This window comes from Culex pipiens, chromosome 2 (assembly GCF_016801865.2).
Source record: "Culex pipiens pallens isolate TS chromosome 2, TS_CPP_V2, whole genome shotgun sequence".
In the NCBI taxonomy this organism is placed as follows: Eukaryota; Metazoa; Arthropoda; class Insecta; order Diptera; family Culicidae; genus Culex; species Culex pipiens.
The window spans coordinates 19302294-19317971 of record NC_068938.1 but is presented as its reverse complement, the minus strand read 5'-3'; the positions used below and the strand labels follow the sequence as shown (position 1 = coordinate 19317971).

Here is a 15678-nt window from a genome sequence, read left to right as displayed (position 1 = left end):
TTCTTATTTTGAATTCCGGGGTGACTTAAAATCAGATTTAATGTTTTAAATTTTTATTTTACGTTTTATTTTCTATCACTAGGTTACTGCTACAGCTTTTAGGAAAAAAATAGTTGACAAAGTTTGTGTACTTTTTGATTGAAAAACCATTTTAATTTTAAGTAAATTATATGAATAATCAAAATTTTGCCCAATTTTTTTTTTTAAATAGTTTTGTTCACAAAATTTTTAATTTATATTGCATTTCAAACTGAATTTGAAGCCAAAATAAAAAGTTTTTACATTTTATATGCAATTTATTCCATTGAAAATTCCTATAAATTTGGAGATTTTCTTCTATTTTGTTTCAAGATCACATACAATTTATTATTTACAAACTATTTTTATCTGCTCCTATTGGAAAATTGTCCAAAGAATCTGAGAATTCTTTCCGTTTATCGATTCGAACTCATTTTCAATGAGAAAATCATGACACATTGAGAATATTATTATAATGCTATTCATCAACATTTTCAAAAAATATGAAAACTTCTTCTTAAAGTTTGCTTGAAGAACTTTGAATACCTTTCTCTAACAAGTTCACAAGTTCTCGCATTTAACGCAATTCCCTTCCCTTGGTGACGTGATTGAAGCAAGGGCATCTAAACGAAATGCGATGCACATGCGATGATTCAATATGAAAAAATCAATGCTCCCGCTGCGTTACAATGTGATAAATATTCGTGCGGTAGAGTCGGAATTGAAGTTGGGGCCGATGTAGTGTCTTTTTTGAAGAACTGGAGTTGGAGTCAGAAAATTCTGAAAAGCTGGAGTTGGAATTGCTGAATCTTCAGAAGCTTCGGGGTTACTAATTTTCAAAAACTTTTTATGTGAGCAGTTGTTGGAGTCAAGCCCTAGAGACCGTCGAAGACGGTCATTATTTTGTAAGGTGTGTCCTTACACATTTTGTTGGAAAGGTCAAATTAAGCGACTTCATAAACTACAATTTCATGAAAATCGTTACGGACTTTGATCTCCATAATCCGTAGTTTATGGCTGACCCCGTAGAACAGTTTCGCCAACCGGGACCCAAAATGCATTCACCGCCGATTTTGCACCATGATTAACCCAGTTTTCCCCCCAGGTGTGTGTGCGATAACCGGCTAGATTTTCCTTTTCGTTGCACACTTTGGTCGGTCGAATGTGCATCGCACCACAAAAACCCCAAATGCTGCTGCTGGTCTTCGTCATCGCCGCTGCTGAGGAGGCCGAAATAAAAGTCGAACACCTGACCGCGCAGCGCACACTTTTCGGGGTTGCCTCCAAGTCCGCGGCCGAATGTCCGTGGACTGTGATGCACATGAATTATGCATTGGATGCGCATGACGGACCAGAAAGCCATATCAGAAGAAAAATAAAAAAAAAACAAAAAAAATCGAGAATTGAAACGGTAACCTCGGAACGCCAGGAGTGCACCGTTGGTAACGAATTTACCTCTAGAGGCCTCCATTAGAGTTTTAAGGACAGACTTAGATTAAAAGCAAAATCTAAAATTGGATTCTTTTAACAGTCGGCAATACCAAATCGCGCAATAAATCACATTTCAATCGATTAATCTTTAAAATCAATTAAACCAACTCAACTGGTGACCACGTGTGCTGGTGACCCACCCACGTCATTGGTGACGTGTGACGGCCAAGGAAAGGGGTTGAGGGCCTCATTATTGATTCAACTGATGGAATTCCCTTTGGCCCGCGGACACATATCCTCCCACGTCCCAATGGTCAGCTGAGCGAAGGCAGTTGGCAACAAGTGGTCAGTTTGTACAATTGTCGGCGTGCAAACGACAGTTCAATAACTTTCCTCTGTGCTTATAATTGAGCTTTTCCGGTTGGTACACTGTGTTCTTCGTGCTTTAAAAATTAATTTGAGAAAAAAATTAATGGCATTTAGACTGCTTTTCTCAAACTACTTATTGGTATACTTAACCGTTAAATCATTCCCCTACGTAACCGGTGGCTTCACCAACTATTTAGTACTTACAGAAGACATTGTTGTCCAACCAGATGACGCACCGTGTCCATCGGAAATTTTCACTGTTTATATGAGCAATTCTCTACGAAATCGGTCTTTTTTCTTCAATTTTAATTTTTGTATTTTTTAATCCGGCTGAAACTTTTTTGGTGCCTTCGGTATGCCCAAAGAAGCCATTTTGCATCATTAGTTTGTCCATATAATTTTCCATACAAATTCGGCAGCTGTCCATACAAAAATGATGTATGAAAATTCAAAAATCTGTATCTTTTGAAGGAATTTTTTGATCGATTTGGTGTCTTCGGCAAAGTTGTAGGTATGGATACGGACTACACTGGAAAAAATAATACACGGTAAAAAAAAATTTGGTGATTTTTTTATTTAACTTTTTATCACTAAAACTTGATTTACAAAAAAACACTATTTTTAATTTTTTTTATTTTTTGATATGTTTTAGAAGACATAAAATGCCAACTTTTCAGAAATTTCCAGGTTGTGCAAAAAATCACTGACCGAGTTATGAATTTTTTAATCAATACTGATTTTTTCAAAAAATCGAAATTTTGGTCGTAAAAATTTTTCAACTTCATTTTTCGATGTAAAATCAAATTTGCAATGATTTGAAAATTCCAAAAATATTTTTTTCGAAGAGATCGGAAAATTTCACAAATGTTTCATATATTAACATTGAAAATCGGACCATTAGTTGCTGAGATATTGACGATAGAAAATGGTGGGTTGTTTGGGTGAAACTTAGAAAACATCAATTTTCCTGTTTTTAAACCTTTGCATTGCAATATCTCAGCAACTAAAGGTCGTATCAACAAAGTCCAAATAAGCAAAATATAGAGAATTTTCTCAGCTTTTCAAAAATATTTTTTTCAAAACTGGGCAAACATGTGCACTAATTTAAAAAAATGAAAAACTGCGACTATTTTCAAAAAAGTCACTTAAATATGGCTATAACTTGAAAACGGTGCACTTTATCAAAATTTCAGTAAAGTACTTTTTGATTGCAAATTTGATTTTACATCGAAAAATGAAGTTGAAAAATTTTTACGACCAAAATTTCGATTTTTTGAAAAAATCAGTATTGATTAAAAAATTCATAACTCGGTCAGTGATTTTTTGCACAACCTGGAAATTTCTGAAAAGTTGGCATTTTATGCCTTCTAAAACATATCAAAAAATAAAAAAAATTAAAAATAGTGTTTTTTGGTAAATCAAGTTTTAGTGATAAAAAGTTAAATAAAAAAATCACCAAATTTTTTTTACCGTGTATTATTTTTTTCCAGTGTAGTCCGTATCCATACCTACAACTTTGCCGAAGACACCAAATCGATCAAAAAATTCCTTCAAAAGATACAGATTTTTGAATTTTCATACATCATTTTTGTATGGACAGCTGCCGAATTTGTATGGAAAATTATATGGACAAACTAATGATGCAAAATGGCTTCTTTGGGCATACCGAAGGCACCAAAAAAGTTTCAGTCGGATTAAAAAATACAAAAAAAATCGAATGACCGAAATCCTAGAGAACTGCTCATATGCAACCCGGTTTACGCTTATTAGTGCAAAATAAATCACACTGTAATAAATTAAAAAGTGTGCCTCCACGCCCACACACCGAAAACTTGGGCAAGATTCCTACAAAAATTTCGCAGACGTTTCGCGCACAAGAAGCACTTTTGATCAAAGGTGGCACACACAGTCAACACTCGACGAGGTTTTGCCGGTGGAAATGCCACATACTCCGTACTGCTTCGATAACAATGAATAATTTATCATTGCACTTTAGTGTTGTGTTGTGTTGTGTTTGTTGTTGGCTGACATGCATGCATGCTTGCTTGCTTGCCTTCTTGTTTGTTTGATGGCGCTCTTGCGCTTGTGTTTCTCCAACTGACCCGGCCTAAACTGGATGGTTGAGCTTGTTTCGTTGCAAAACGTTAAATTGTTCAAATAAGCATAAACGTCCTTAGCTAATATTATTTTTGAAACGCATTAAAGCTCCTCTATACATAACTGAACGCATTTGATATCTCAAACCAGTCTCACTAATCACATTCGCCGGAATGAGGGGAGAGAAATAATCAAACCAAAATTTCGCACCCTCATCCCTTCCCTAGAGCGTCCACGTGGTTTATGGATGACCCTAAACTTTAAAAATCGATTTTCTCAAAAAGTACTACAGTTATCCCACATATTCGGAACACCCACAAATTCGGAACACTTTTGTGATAATTTGTCAATAGCCTGCCAAATGCTGCTTTTCTCTCGACCCTACTATTTTTAGGACCTTTGTTTGGACATTTTCTAGCTAGTAAAAGTAGTACCTTTTGAACAAAAAACTTCATTTCAAGACTATTTTATCCTGAGCAGCAAAACACTGCCTCCAAATTGCCTGTTTCATGATTGTGGGATGTTATTGTGCCTCCCACAATTGTGGAACACCTAAATTTAACTGATATTTTCACAAAAAAGGTTATCAGACCATGGATAAAACATCACTCAGCTTGAGTTTCACTGGTTAGAGTGTGTGGAGTCATTATTTTGTTTAAAAGATGTACTCCTGGAGAGGTCCAAAGTTTGTTTACATCCGTAAGAAAAAAGTGTTCCGAATTTGTGGATTTCGAGGGTCAAAGTTTTTCTTCAAAAACTTGATATAAAAGTTAAAATTTCCAGTTGTTCGATACAGCATTCGAAAGATCGCAAGAAAAGCTTTCAAATGAAGGTAAAAGCGAATCATTAAGTTCAATTATCGATTTGCTATGATTTTTTGAACATTGGCCAATCTGTAAACTGTTCCGAATATAAGGGATGACTGTAAATGGTCGTTGTCACAAGCGACGATTTGCTTAACATTTTTGTCATGTAGTACTTCGATGATGTACTACATATTTCTGCGTGTAATCTTACATGAAATTTCATGAAATAATGGAAAATATAATTTACAGGTGTTTCACACATAGCTGAATAATAAGAATAAATTTAGAAAATTCGTCAATTTTCATAATGTTTACTTCTTTGCAAAGCATAAAATGTACAATTTAGGAAGACAAACAAGAATGGTTTTCAGCAAGGGGTTTCCAGCATCGTGTCAGACTGGTCACTAATCCGGAATTACTTGGAATTTGAGCAAGTAATTCTGTAATTCCGGATTTAAGCATAAGCATAAGCATAGGTGCCCACCCGCAGTTGCTACTCCGTTATTGACCAGGACCTCCAGAAGTTACATCCACGAGCCGTGGAAGATGAGTGGGTGCTATCTTTCCTCGCTTCGCAACTTCTCAAAGGCCCCTATCATGCTGATCAATACCGGCGCCGGCCACGACCAGTGGTAGGGTCACGGGGAAGTGGATGGGAATGTTAGTCCGATACTTGAGTGATAGAGACCGCCCAATCGACTGCTTCTCCGACAAAGTATCACATGAGTTTTGAGGGGGTTAGTAGATGGGTATGAGGTCAGGATTCACGAGTGGCAGTGATGTGACCATTAGCATTTTGTTTATCGGTTGAAAATTTTATATCTTAGGCAGCCGGCTGCGGAAAGATAAATAATTGATTATTTAAAAAGTTTTTTTATCGAACGCGTGCCAACCGAGCAGTAGTGCTATGGGCTGGTCTTATCAGTATGTTTTACCTGTTTGTACAACTTAGATAACGCGAGCGAATTTCAAAAATAGTTAATAAAAGACGCTTTGCTCTTCATAAAATCGATAGTTCAATAAGTTAATACTAAAACTTCCAGTTGGAATAAATTATTACGATCAACGAATATAAACGAAAAGAAAACAGGAAACCACGTAACCAATTGTAATGAAATTAAAACAATAACATAAACGAACTAAACCGGCGACGTGCCTTCCAATCAACGATGATAAACGAAGGACTTATGAAAAAAAAATCAAATAAAAGGCTCCGAAAAAACACGTTGCATAGTTACCGCGAGGTCCCGCTACTCACAATCGAATCAACAAATTCAAAAATGCGCGCGTGTCAGCGTGTCTTTCGATAAACGATTCTATAAAAATGAGTTTTTCACCATGAAAAGTTAACACATTATTTGAAAAATTATTGTACAATTTACCCGACGCCGTACCTTCTGATCAACGGTGATATAGGAAGGGTTTATAAAATCACAAAACAATTAATGTAATCTCAATTAAAGCACAAAAAACACCAATAACACAGCAAGTTAAAATCACAACAAAAGAAAGATCTCACCCGAGTTCAGCCGATCACCGTTGTTCATTCATGGCTCACATTTTTCGCGTGTAGTCCTTGATGATGGAAGGATAACAATAGAACGATTCTACTAACGGCCAATTATTTCAGTTGGCCAGCCTCGGACTCGTGAACTTCCAAAACCTTCTCTTAACAACAGCTGACAGCATCAAGGCATCACCATCCAAGCAGGCCACACCGAACACAAATGCATACTCGCTCCCTCTGCATTCCTCCCCAATAACTCACACTCACAATTCTCTCTACTTCGTAGCACCGTTGGTTTCAACTTTTTTCAAAAACACAAGATTGTCGGATAATATTTACAAAATTCGAAAATTCCTTCACGACAGCACGAACAAATAACTCACACAACAGTCAAATGAACGATATTTTGTGCTTTTCCCGAGTAAAATCGCTTTTAAAAACGAGCAATACACAAACGTGGCCGGCACTATTTTCGTTTGAATACAATTAAAATTTTGCTGCCCTTAATTCCAGCTTCTGCTCTTGAAAGAAGAGCTTAGGCAGCCACTTTCATGAAACGAAAAAAAACTTTTATCAGCAAACAATTGGAAAACACAGCAGTGAGTGGAGCACGTCGCACACTCTTATATTAAATTGTTTTTCTTCTCAATTCTGTAATTCCGGATTTACTGAGTAATTCCAGAGTAATCCTGGTAATTCTTAATAATCCCAGTAATCCTGGTAATTCCATCATTCTTTTTTTGTGAAAACATACTTCGGGAAATAAAAAAATTATAGAAAAAACGGTTGAAAAACAGTGATCCCCGTGCACCGCGTTCAACCGCGTTCTCTGTTTTCTGTACTCGATCAAACACCAGCACCGCGTGTGCACGCGTACAAGCAAACCTAAACTCTGCCGTGTACAGTCTGTACGCGCACACGAACCTTGAGTTTAAAACCGAACCTTGCACCCCGGGTACAAACCCCGTGCAAGCCAACGACGCAGAAAAGAGACAAAAATAGTTCCCTCACGCTCCCTCTGCTGTAAAGCGGTGTTTCATTCTCCGCTGCAGTCACACTACAGTGTTTGTCACAGAGAGAGTGAGAAGCAGTCATTTTTTCGTCTCTTTACACGCTCTTCGCTCGCACGGCGTTGTACCCGAGGTGTGCACCCCGTGTTTACACCGCGTGTAAACTTGAGTGCGCCGTGCGGGGAGAACTCGAACATGGTAGCCTGGTGTGTTTGAGGTTCATCTGCACTGAAAACTTGTACGGCGTGTACGGCGTGCGCGCGTTTCGGGAAGACTGTTGAAAAATAATTTCGATAAACCTTTTATGATTCTATTGAATGCCTAATAATTTTCATGTAAGAAACCAGCTAGTACGGGATCATTCGGATTTTGAGTAAGTAATTCAGTAATTCCAGAATTACTTCGCAATTCTGCAGTAATTCCTGTAATTCTGGAATTACCTAAAAATTCCGTAGTAATTCGTTTAATTCCATAGTTATACAGTAACTCGTGTATTTCCCGTCAATGCAACACAGAAAAAAAGTTGAATTTTGGAATGTTGAAAATTTGGTTGGTTGAATATTACCTCCTTTTTTGAGTAATATTACATTAAAAATGTGTAAAAATGTGAACCTGATGAATATTCATCAAAAACTGATGAAAATTCATTATTTTCTGAGATAAAATTAATCATTTTTTATGATACAAGATCTGTCACCATTTCCTGATGAATATTCCCATTTTTTTTTTCTGTGAAGTAACTACTAGTAATTCTTTAAAGGTAAATCGGCAGAATGCATTTTGCTTTTCCTTGATGCCTTTTATGGTTGTAAGAAGTACAGAGCGGATTCGGATGTTTTCTAATTCGAATGTATTCAGATGAAAAAGCACTCAAACGTCAAAATAAGTTGACAAATGTCAAAATCAGTTGTCAAACTGATGTTGATATTTACCCCCTTATTCAATGGTTTCTAAGTTCAATTTTCCCGGGTTTTGAGTTTCCCGGAAAACGGAAAAAAATATGTTTTATTCCCGGGAATTTTTTGAAAACGTCATAAAATCTATGTTATCTTTCTATTTGTTATATTTTTAAGCTTTAAAATCATATTATTAGCTCAATATTATTAATACCAATCTTAACAAGGATAGCACTTTTAGATAGTTTTAAAGCCAAAATCGTCAAAATCAGTTGTCAAACTGATGTTGATGTTTACCCAATTGTTCGATTATTTCGAAGCAGGACGTCAAATTTTCCCAGGTTTTGAGTTTCCGGAAAAAAGGGAAAATATGTATATATTACCGGGAAGTTTTTGAAAAAGTAATAAAATCTATGTTTTCTCTATATTTGCTATGTTTTTCAAGCTTTAAATTTATAGAATTAGCTCAATATTATTAATATCAATCTAAACAAGGATAGCAGTTTTTAAATAACTTAAACAAATTTTTGTTGTTCTTTGTTGTGCTTTGAATTTTATATGCACCACAGTTCTAGTTCAAATTAAATAAGTATCTTATTTTTTTTATTTATTTAGATATGACATGACTAAAACAGCTAAAAAAATTGGTTTAAGATGGCTAAACAACAGAACAACTAAACGCCCATTTAAAATGTTAGTCTTGATTTAAAAATTTTGAAAATATTTTTTTCGAAAAGATCGGAAAATTTCCCGAATGTTTCATGTTTTAACATTGTAAATCGGACCATTAGTTGCTGAGATATCGACATTAGAAAATGGTGGGTTGTTTGGGTGAGACTTAGAAAACATCAATTGTCCTGTTTTGAATCCTTTGCATGGCAATATCTCAGCAAGTATGGGTCGTATCAACAATGTTCAATAAAGCAAAATATAGAGAATTTTCTCAGCTTTTCAAAAATATTTTTTCAAAGTTGAGCAAACATGGGTACTAATTTAAAAAAATGAAAAACTGCGACTATTTTTAAAAAAGTTACCTAAAAATGGCTATAACTTGAAAACGGTGCACTTTATCAAATATTCACTAAAGTACTATTTGATTGCAAATTCGATTTTACATCGAAAAATGAAGTTGAAAAAAATTTGCGACCAATATTTCGATTTTTTTTAAAAATCTGTATTGATTAAAAACATCATAACTCGGTCAAAGATTTTTTGCTCATTCTCGAAATTTCTGAAAAGTTTCTCTAAGACATATAAAAAAAAAATATAAAAATAGTGTTCTTTTGCAAATCAAGTTTTAGTGACAAAAAGTTAAATAAAAAATCACCAAAATTCTGAATAACTTAAATTATATTTTAGACAAGTCCTGTAAGATATCTTTTATTATAGAACAGCTATCAAGTGAATAATGAAAACTGTTGTATAATAAACAATTAAAAAAAAACAAATATGTAAAAGCCATTTTGACAAGCAAAACAGTGACTTATTTAACTTCGAGAAACCTCTCTCCATTGTACTCAACAATCCACAAACCGATTACCGCGTCATAATGTGCTCCACCGTAGAATCCGTTGCTTACCGCAGTGCCCAAAAAACGTCATAACTCGTTGGCACCCTGCCAAATGGCGCTCTCACTGTTTGTCACTATAGAGAGAGTGTCATAATATTTATTTATTTTCCACCACCCTGTTCCCTGACCCCGCTTCCCAAGAGTGTCACTAATTGTGATATAATGGCATCGCGACGCGACTACGCAGTGCCAGGGAAAACACATAATAAACCATTTTGCGTTAATTTCACCGGCGGGAGATTCCCGCTGATGTTCATTCTCTGATGTAGAGAGATGCAGATATTGGAGGTTTTGTCATTCCATTTGGCACGCTGTCAGATTGTTATGACAAAAAAATAATTTGTAGAAAAATAAAATCTTCTAAAAGTACCTAAAACATTGCCAATTTGAAGAGTTAAAAATTCAAGAAAAAATATCATGATTTGAAAATAAAAAAATACTTTAATCTAATTACATCATATTTTCAACTGTGCACTCATTACTACCATTTATAGTACATAACACTGACTGACTGGATGCCACCAGACTCTGATCGGCAGGCTAGACGGCGGCGTCGCGATAGGGGTTGTGATAATTGGCGGAATTCCGTGACAGAATCTTCCCAAGGGTGAACACGAGGCTCGCAGTGTGCTGAGATGCTGAACTGCAGATGAATGGATTGTTTGTTGTGGAAAATTTTCCTACTATGAGTTGTGGGGAAAAGCTGTGCTCATTTTGTTTTTTTAAACTGGTTTTTCATGCTAACAGAAACTACACATCAGTAAATTTATAATGAGAATTTAACACTACCTGATTTCCTTATTTTTTAAATACTTTTTATTGAAGCGTTGAGTTATCAGAAATCAGCATAACTGTTTATTTTTGTATTTAATTTGCATTTAACTTTGTAGGAGTCTTTCTAATGACAAAAGATGTTACTTTGCGTCATTCGTTTGTCCATTGAAGTTTCCATACAAATTTGACAGTAGTCCATTATTAATTCCGATCAATTTGGTGTTATTCATATTCGGGAAAAAGTACACTAAAAAAACAAAGTTCCTTTATTTCCCTTTTTAACACATACATTTTAAGCGCAAAAACACTATATAAAAAACATAATTTTTGAATAGTTTTACAGGATCAGAAAATACAACTTTTGAGCTGTTATTGTACGATCAGTTCCATTCTAGACTCGGTCGTTGGAAACGACCGTTGGCCCAATGACCGTCGAAATAGAATGCGGGATTACAAATGTCAAAACTTCTCCCCCCTCACTTCGTCTCACCATCCAGCTACAGCTTTGTCGACAAACAAACGGAGCACGTGGTCGCAAGATGGCGGCATCGAGACAGTATTAGGGGTGATCATTTGGTTAGAAATTAAACTTTTTTTAAAGAAAAATTATACTTTTTCAACTTAATAAAAATTTTGCAGGAATGTTCGAACAATTATTCCTGATGTTGGAGAAGTGATAGAAGGTATAAAATTTCAACCATAATTTTTCATTTGATTGAACTTTTTAAACCAATTGGGCACCCCTAGGACTATCCACGATCGTTTCCAACGACCGCGAGAAGTTGTTAGAAAATCAAGTTATCAGCAAAATCCACAGTATCTAACAAGGCAATAATTTTCAGCAGTGTTGCCAAATGTTTTGAAAAATCTCTTAATTTGGAACAATTGAAATGACGGGCAAAAAAATCCTACAATAAATTTTGAAAAAGTGCACCGTTTTCGACATGAACCAACCTAAAGTTTGAGTTATTCTGGCAACCCTGATGTCCGGAAACTATTCTTATTTTTTAACCTACCTTTTTCAAAAAATACTATACTGCTACAAAAATTTACTCCTTATTTATGGACTTAACAAAAAAAATCATTGAAATCACTCAAAAAACTTGTTTAGCCAAATATAGTCCCTTATTTCTTAACTTGATCTGTTTCAAGAAAACTTACAACATAAAGAAAAATAATAGATAAAACTGCTTCATTCAGCCCAAATAACAACAATATAGAAAAAAATGTCGAATTCAGCATTGTCCAATGATTTACTCATATAAGTAATGTTAACAAAAAATATTGCAATTCATATTAACGAATAACACAACTCAAGTTCACTACCATCAATACAATGCGATGACATTACCGATCGTTCAGGTCGTTTACTGCCGTTTGCAAACCTGTACTGTCAATCACCACTCACACCCGATGCCGTTATAATATAATTGGACCCACCGTCATCACCGTTGACGGCCACTCAACGACTTTTACACGCTCTGTAATCAATATTTATTGTATTCTGATCGCTTATATACTTCCACACCAAACCCCCCACAACAACAACAACAACTAATAACCTTTTGTTTTGTTTCTGCTCATTCTCAATTGCAGCAGCCGGCCCATTAGCCGCCTCCCACAACAGGTTCTCCAGCCAGGATCAGGTTGAGCCATACTGAACGCCCCCGGAGAGGAGATGAGGAGTCTGGATAAGCGCCGGAGGCCGACACCGGGAATAACGACGACGACAACGAAATGCTGCTCCTTCTACTCCTCAGCCCTGCTCGGGCTGGTGCTCCTCCTCTGCACATCGATGTCAGTAGTACAAACAGGTAATTATCCGCACGCACAACTGGTCATCGATTCGATTGGGAGTCAGTGCTGGCTAACGAGCGGCTCGCGAGCAGCAGCTCCGTTCTAGTGAGCAAGATTGAGAGCTACTTCGCGAGCACCCGCTCAAAGAGCGATTGCGCTCACGAGAACTCTAGCCTCACAACACTGGCGATGAGCGATGACAATCTCATGAGAAAAATTTGTCATCACTGGGCCGCCAATCTATGGCGCCAAATCCCGTGGGATGCAACGGCCTCATCAGAGATTGAGCTCAAACCTGCTGACCGACCTGCTCGGCGCGGGGTCGTAAAGTAGATTGATTGACTCACTCCGGGTGAGGAGGAACGCTGGCGAAGAGAGCCGGCAGCTACTAACTGTATGCAAATTTTAATGGTGGGATTAGCGATATGTTATTTACTACCCTCCCCCCGCTCCACCAAGCTTTTTAACCGACTGACTGACTGGGCAGATTTTCCGTTAATCCGGCCGGCTAGTACTAATTTATACGACTACGATGCGTGCCCGACGACGACCGTGCTCATCCAGTCGGAACGGTGGTCACCGCGACGAAAAAAAAAACAAATGATAGCATGCTGGGCTTCAATGCTTATATACGGCGATTGGCTTATCGGATGCATCGCGTCGAAGGGAATTATAAAGTCATTTGCAAGTCAATCGGGCTCGAAAGCAATCAATGGGGGGAGGTTCGAATTCTGCTGCACGAGGTGATTTGTTTTGGTGGTTTTATGTTCCAGACATAACAAGCGTGTGAGTCACTTTGGTTTTTGCTAGATGACCCACATTTTAGTATCGTTTGAGAGAATCACTTTGAATCTCACCTGGAAAAAGTTTAATTTTGGATTTTTTTTATTTTTACACAGTTGAAAAGCAAACTTAAAAATTGATTAATTGTGAAGAAAAGCAGAAACTGAAAATCAATTTATTTTCAACATTATTGAACGAAAAACTATCTAGATTTTTTTTTCAAAAAATTAAGCGATCTCAAACAAAAGGTGGATTTAAACAATTGATCAAAGATTAGCGAAGAATGCTTTTTAAAAGAAATATTTTGAAAGCTTTGTTTATTGCAAGGTTTTTTGTTATTCCAAACAGCTGTTTCCCATTATTTGTTTGAGAATGAGTCATACTAAATTGATTGTATTCTTTAAAAAAACTTAGTATAGCTTAAAAGAGCAATTCCAGCCCAAAACAGGAATTTTTTAGGTACTTTTTTCTCGACCCTCTCCGATTTCAATGAAACTTTGTAGACATGTTATCCTAGGCATATATAAGCCATTTTTGTGTATATGGTGCCAGTAACACTCGATCATGACATTTTAGAAGGGCGTACGTGTTTTCAATATTTATGTATTTCGTAATTTAAATATTGCTGTATCTCGAAGCCGTTGCATCGTATCAAAAAGTGGTCAAAGACAAACTTGTAGGAAATTTGGCGGGCTTTCCGAAAAAAATACACTGAAAGAAAAATACACTCCACTTTTATGAGATTTTTTGATTTTTAAGTTTAAAAGTCAAATTTGAAGGTGAGCCCACGATTTTTTTTCGTTCAAAATTTTTGTGAAAATAGCCTAAGATGTTACAAAAAGTCTCACGAAAAATGCAGGATGGAGCAACTCACCTAAAAAAATATAAAAATCATTTACTGAAACTGTTTTTTCGAAAAGTGCTCTAAACGTCAAAATTTTCAAAAACCGAACTCGAGAGTCGATTCTCCAGACAATTTTACATAAAAGTCTCCTTATTGACCATTGTCCTAAGTCCAATCCTTGTGAAGTTACAGCGGTTTTAAAAATAAAAATGTTGAAAAAATAGGTTTTTTGATGGTTTTTAAGTTTGTCTTTGACCACATTTCAATTGGATGTATGGGCTTACAGATATAAGCTAATTTATTATCCAGGTTACTTTACTACACTGACAAAATGTTATGTTTGAATTATGAGCAATGTAATTTGCTTATATCTGTAAGCCCATACATCCAATTGAAATGTGGTCAAAGACAAACTTATGGGAAATTGGACGAGCTTTTCGGTAAAAATATTTTCGAAACTGAAAAATCAAGTCCGTCATATAGAAATTGCCAAAAACTATCAAAAAACCTATTTTTTCAACATTTTTATTTTTAAAACCGCTGTAACTTCACAAGGATTGGACTTAAGACAATGGTCAATATGGAGACTTTTATGTAAAATTGTCTGGAAAATCGACTCTCGAGTTCGGTTTTTGAAAATTTTGACGTTTAGAGCACTTTTCAAAAAAAACAGTTTCAGTAAATTATTTTTGTATTTTTTTATGTGAGTTGCTCCATCCTGCATTTTTCGTGAGTCTTTTTGTAACATCTTAGGCTATTTTCACAAAAATTTTGAACGAAAAAAAATCGTGGGCTCACCTTCAAATTTGACTTTTAAACTTAAAAATCAAAAAATCTCATAAAAGTGGAGTGTATTTTTCTTTCAGTGTATTTTTTTCGGAAAGCCCGCCAAATTTCCTACAAGTTTGTCTTTGACCACTTTTTGATACGATGCAACGGCTTCGAGATACAGCAATATTTAAATTACGAAATACATAAATATTGAAAACACGTACGCCCTTCTAAAATGTCATTATCGAGTGTTACTGGCACCATATACACAAAAATGGCTTATATATGCCTAGGATAACATGTCTACAAAGTTTCATTGAAATCGGAGAGGGTCGGGTACAACCGATTCCCTATTTGACATGGAATTGCTCAAAAGAATTATGCGCATTTTTTTTTGGATATGTATGTTTTTTTTTATCATTGAAAAAATATCAATTCTATTAATTCAATTACAGTTTTTTTTTATTTGAATACAGAAATTTCATGCAAAATCAGGCCAGAACTTTGCTGGGAAGCTTTTCTATTTCCAAGACAGCTAGTAAAAAAAAGTAAATCTTTCCCTGTTCCTGAGGGGAACACCCGTGAAGAATATCGGGGCCGACATTTACAAAGCGGGTTCAGTGACAGTTTATTAATCAACTTAATGTTAACATGTTAAGGTTAATGTTAACATTCCATAGGTTGTCTTCCAAAGGTGTCGTGATAAGGTTCAGCTTGTGACGATACACTACCTTCCCTTTACTAAGCAATCGAATCCAGAAGGGAAAAGATCGCCAGCTGTGTTGGTCCGAGCCGGGATTTGAACCCCGATCTACCGCTTAAGAGGCGGAAGCGTTACCACTGGGCTACGTGGCTCGGTCAAGACAGCTAGGTATCTCGGAAAATGATTTTCTTATCGATTTGTTCGTTTTAAAAAATAGTAATCAAACTATTTTCACAGTGCTCAAAATACCGTTATTATGAAAAAAAAAAAAAATGCACTCCGAGATTTTGGGGTCTATCGAT

At 36.0% G+C, this 15678-nt stretch overlaps 1 protein-coding gene across 7 annotated transcripts in view; it reads left to right on the top strand.

Moving 5' to 3' along the window:
* Nucleotides 1–15678, top strand: part of LOC120432428 (uncharacterized) — a 66415-nt gene that overhangs the window by 26778 nt on the left and 23959 nt on the right. For all 7 annotated transcript variants that reach the window (XM_039597642.2, XM_039597640.2, XM_052708745.1 and 4 more), the window contains one exon: nucleotides 12075–12292. In XM_039597642.2, the coding sequence (XP_039453576.1) occupies nucleotides 12157–12292 (136 nt within the window). In that variant the 5' untranslated portion in view covers nucleotides 12075–12156. The remainder of the gene's footprint in view (nucleotides 1–12074; nucleotides 12293–15678) is intronic.